The following is a 4,352-nucleotide window of genomic DNA, read 5'->3' on the forward strand; positions in this document are numbered from 1 at the left end:
GCGCTGCTGCGTGGATGAATCCAAAGAAAAATATGTATTTGGGATGAATTGAAAATAAGTGTGCTAGAAATTTGGTGTGCGGTGCTCTTGGTGCCAGGAGAATAACAAGGTGTGGCTGAAAAATGGCCCAAGAGAGAGTAATTGTTGCCACGATGCTTTTTTTTTTTATAACAACTCTCATTCATTCATAAAATAGAGTCATCTAGAGAATTACAAGCTGGCCTCATGCCAAACAATTTGGGAAATACACTCGGGAATTAATTCCCACCAAACTGTTAAATCCTCTACAAATCTTGCTAGTTTTGCTAGACCATCAGCTGCTGCATTGTGCACTCTGCCGGCATGTTGGAATGTCACCTTTGGTAGCTGTTTAGAGAGGCTGAGTATGGAATAGATTAGGTTACCATGGGGAGACATGGACTCCCCTTCTGCTGTTAAGGCTCTTACACTGAGCATTGAGTCTGTTTCCACAATCAACTCACCAATGCCCAACGGGATACACAGCTGTAGCCCCCTCAGGATGGCAAGAAGCTCCACTTCCATAGGGTCAGAGAACTCAGGTTCTTTTTTACACACAGCCAGAATTACCTTTCCTTTTTCATCTCTCAAAATAACTCCCACACTTGAGGTACAACATCCCTGAAACATAGCCCCATCCGTGTTGATTTTTAGAGCTCCTATAGGGGGGGGGGTTTCCACCTCATATCCCTTACCATGTTCTGTTTAGTGCTGGCTTGAGCTTCTCGAGACTCCTTAAACAAAGACATGGCATGATCCACAGACTGTTGTGGGTGCTGAACCTGCTCTTCAAAGTAAAAAAGGTTCCTTCTATACCAAAAGGACCAGGCCATAAGAAAAAACTTCTCAAGATCTCTTGGCTGCCCTTCCTTTGTCACTCTCATGGCTATCTCCATAAACCCCTGCTGGTTTCCTCCCCGAAATAAAAAACCAAACAAAGACTTCCATAAGGGTAAAATGGATGGACAATATATCAGAGCATGACTTGTGTCTTCCCTTCCCTCATGGCAGAACTTGCAGGTATCTTCAGAAACAACCTTCTTGACCCTCAGGTTTTGCAAGGTGGGCAGTCCATGCTTGCATGCTCTCCAAGAGAAGACTCTAACCCTGTGTGGTATTGGCATTGACCATAACTGCTTCCAGAAACCCCGCAGTGCCTGATAGTTTGAGCAACCCCCTTCTACCCTATGGTTCTTTATAGACCAGAACAGCCTATAAGCACTCCTCACTGTGTATTCTCCTGAGTTTTCATAGTGCCATATGAGCTTATCCTCTCTAGGTGAAGGTCCTAGGGGAATCCTCAGAACATCAGAAGCTTCTCTTGGAGGGAGAGTTCTCCTAACTATCTCAATTTCCCACCAACCTGTCTCCCCATCAATCAATTGTGCAACACGTTGACAACTGCTTCTACTTTCTTGATATAGGCCTAAAGGGGTTTGATTCTGTCCTGGTAGCCAGATATCAGTCCAGATATTTATGGACTCCCCATCCCCTACTCGCCACCTGCACCCCTTCACCATTAGTCTTGTAGATTCCCATATCCCTCTCCATGCATATGATGGGGCATTTCCCAACTGTGCATACTGGATGCATGAATTGGGGAAGTACTTGGACTTGTAGATTCTATGGAGGAGAGAAGACTTTTCATTCATTATCCTCCATGCTTGCTTTGCTAATAGGGCCATATTGAAACTATGCAGGTCCTTAAACCCCATTCCCCCATCTTGCTTAGGAGCACACATTTTTGTCCAGCTCACCCACCTGATTTTGTTTTCCTCCCTCCTTTGGCCCCACCAAAACTTTGCCATCATATTCTCTAGCTCTTTACACAAACTTTCAGGTAACTTGAAGCAACTCATAGAGTATGAAGGGATTGATAGTGCTACTGCTTTAATTAGTACTTCCTTCCCCCCTTGTGAGAGTAGCCTCTCCTTCCATCCTTGAAGCTTCTTCCAAACCCTGCTCTTGATATTTGCAAAGGCACTTTTCTTTGATCTTCCTACCACTGATGGGAGGCCAAGGTACTTTTCATACTTCTGAGCCTGCTGTATCCCCCAAGATGCCATAATTTCCTGCTGCAGTTGGGGGTTAACATTGGTGCTTAAAACCATTGCTGTCTTCTCTTTATTGACTTTCTGACCCGATGCCAGTTCATACTCCTTTAGAAGTTGGTGGATATCTGCATTAGTTTGCAAAGTGGCCCTGCAAAAAAACAAACTATCATCTGCAAAGAGGAGGTTGTTGATCCTTGGGCTGTCTCTACAGATTTTTACTCCTTCCACCCGCTTGTTCTCCTCTGCTTGTCTTAGCATAGCTATCAACCCTTCAGTGCACAGAAGAAAGAGATAAGGGGAGAGAGGATCCCCTTGCCTCAGACCTCTCGAGGGCTTGATAGGGCCCTTTGGACTACCATTCACAATAATAGAGTATGTAACAATCTGCACACAGCACATTACAAGCTTTCTCCACCTTTCATTGAACCCCATCTTGCCCATTATATTATCTAGGAATCCCCACTCCACCCTATCGTACGCTTTGCTCATATCCAACTTGAGTGACATATACCCTTTCTTCCCTTTCCTCTTCTGTCTTAAGTAATGGACCAATTCATAAGCAACTAGCACATTATCTGTAATTAGTCTCCCGGGTACAAAGGCTGATTGAGACAAGGATATAACCTGAGGCAGGACTTGTTTTAGCCTATTGGAGAGGACTTTGGATATAAGCTTGTAGGCAACATTGCATAGACTGATTGGTCTGTATTCTGCTACTGTTTCTGGTTTATCCTTCTTAGGAATTAAAGCAATGTGTGTGTGGTTAAGTTCAGCTGGGAAGACCCCTTCATTTAGTACTTTCAGCACAGCCTCGGTGACATCCTTTCCTACCACAGTCCAGTACTTTTGGTAAAATAAAGGGGGCATGCCATCAGGTCCAGGGGCTTTGGATGGTTCCATCTGGTTTAAAGCCTGAACCACTTCTTCTGCTGAATACTGCTGCATCAGAACCTCATTCATTCCTTCAGTTACACAAGCCTGTAGATTATCTAGGAATCCCACTTGTTCTTGATGGCCTGAAGAGGTGAAAATGGTTTGAAAGTAATCCATGATGATTTGATCCCTTTCTTCTCCCTCCTGCTAGGTATTATTGCTATCTCTTACCCCTTTAATATAATTTATTTTCTGTCTTTGAGAAGCTTTTCTATGAAAAAACCTTGTGTTCTTGTCCCCCTCCTTAAACCATAATGCCTTCGATCTCTGCCTCCACATGATTTCATCTCTTTCCAACCAAGTTTGCAACTTAGCCTTTGCTTGCTTGTGCTCTTCTGTTCTCAGGCATCTTGGATCAGTTTGGTACAGCAGGTTCATCTTGTCTCGGGCCTTAGCAATATGTCTCTTCACGTGACCAAAGCTGCTCTTATTCCACTGTTGGAGCCTCTCCCCACAGCCCTTTATCTTCTTCATAAGTGAAGAGATGTCCTTGTCCCCTCCCTCTAGGTTCCAAGTAGAAGACACCACCTGCTTGCATCCTTCTGTCTCAGTCCACATGGCCTCAAACCTGAATCCAGGCCCTCTACTACTCAGATTGGGATCGACTTGGGGTTTCAATATAACAGCAAGGTGGTCCGAGTAGGCAATTGGCAGATGAACAACATGCCACATAGCAAATTTGGAGCTCCACTCTTGATTAGCACAAAATCTATCTAGCCTTTCTGACACACTGTGTTCTTCCTGTCTCCCATTCCACCATGTGAATTGAGGTCCACAGAACCCCAGATCCAATAACCTACACTCAACCAGCATGTCACTAAAATCCTCCATCTGCCACTCAGGTCTGCTTCTTCCTCCCCTCTTCTCCCCTATATGCAAAATTTCATTAAAATCCCCCATTACAAGCCAAGCACAACCTGCTGGTACCATTAGGGACTTTATTAATGACCATGTATCATGTCTTCTTGCAGCTTCTGGGTGACCATACACTCCAGTCAAGTACTAGACAGCTTCCCCTTCCCCTTGCAATTTAATTTCAGCATGTATATGAGACTTTGAATATTGGGTAATCTTAAGATCAATACTGTTTTTCCATAAGAGAGCAATACCTCCCCCTCCTCTGTCATTACTCACTGCTAAACAGTTTGGAAAGCCTAAGATATACTTAATTTTCTCCATTCTAGTGACACTCAATCTTGTCTCTTGTAGAAACAGGATTGTGGGATCTTCCCTTCGAGTCAAGTCTCGAAGTACTCGAACTCCCCGTGGGTTCCCAAGCCCACGTGAGTTCCAACTGATGAATCTCATTGATCTTGGTGGGGCTGTAAACCAGCCTCCACCATGTTT

The 4,352-nt window shown here is 44.3% G+C and overlaps 1 protein-coding gene across 1 annotated transcript; it reads right to left on the minus strand.

Annotated features, from left to right (window-relative positions):
• Positions 1–210: 210 nt before the first annotated feature.
• On the minus strand, positions 211–3,122 carry LOC122278535. The gene is made up of 2 exons (XM_043088715.1): positions 714–3,122; positions 211–639 (listed from the first exon to the last, which is right to left on the minus strand). Exons 1-2 carry the CDS (start codon positions 3,120–3,122, stop codon positions 211–213), a joined length of 2,838 nt encoding a protein of 945 aa, XP_042944649.1.
• Between the last annotated feature and the right edge of the window lie 1,230 nt (positions 3,123–4,352).

This window comes from Carya illinoinensis, chromosome 10 (genome assembly GCF_018687715.1).
Source record: "Carya illinoinensis cultivar Pawnee chromosome 10, C.illinoinensisPawnee_v1, whole genome shotgun sequence".
NCBI classification, from domain to species: domain Eukaryota; kingdom Viridiplantae; phylum Streptophyta; class Magnoliopsida; order Fagales; family Juglandaceae; genus Carya; species Carya illinoinensis.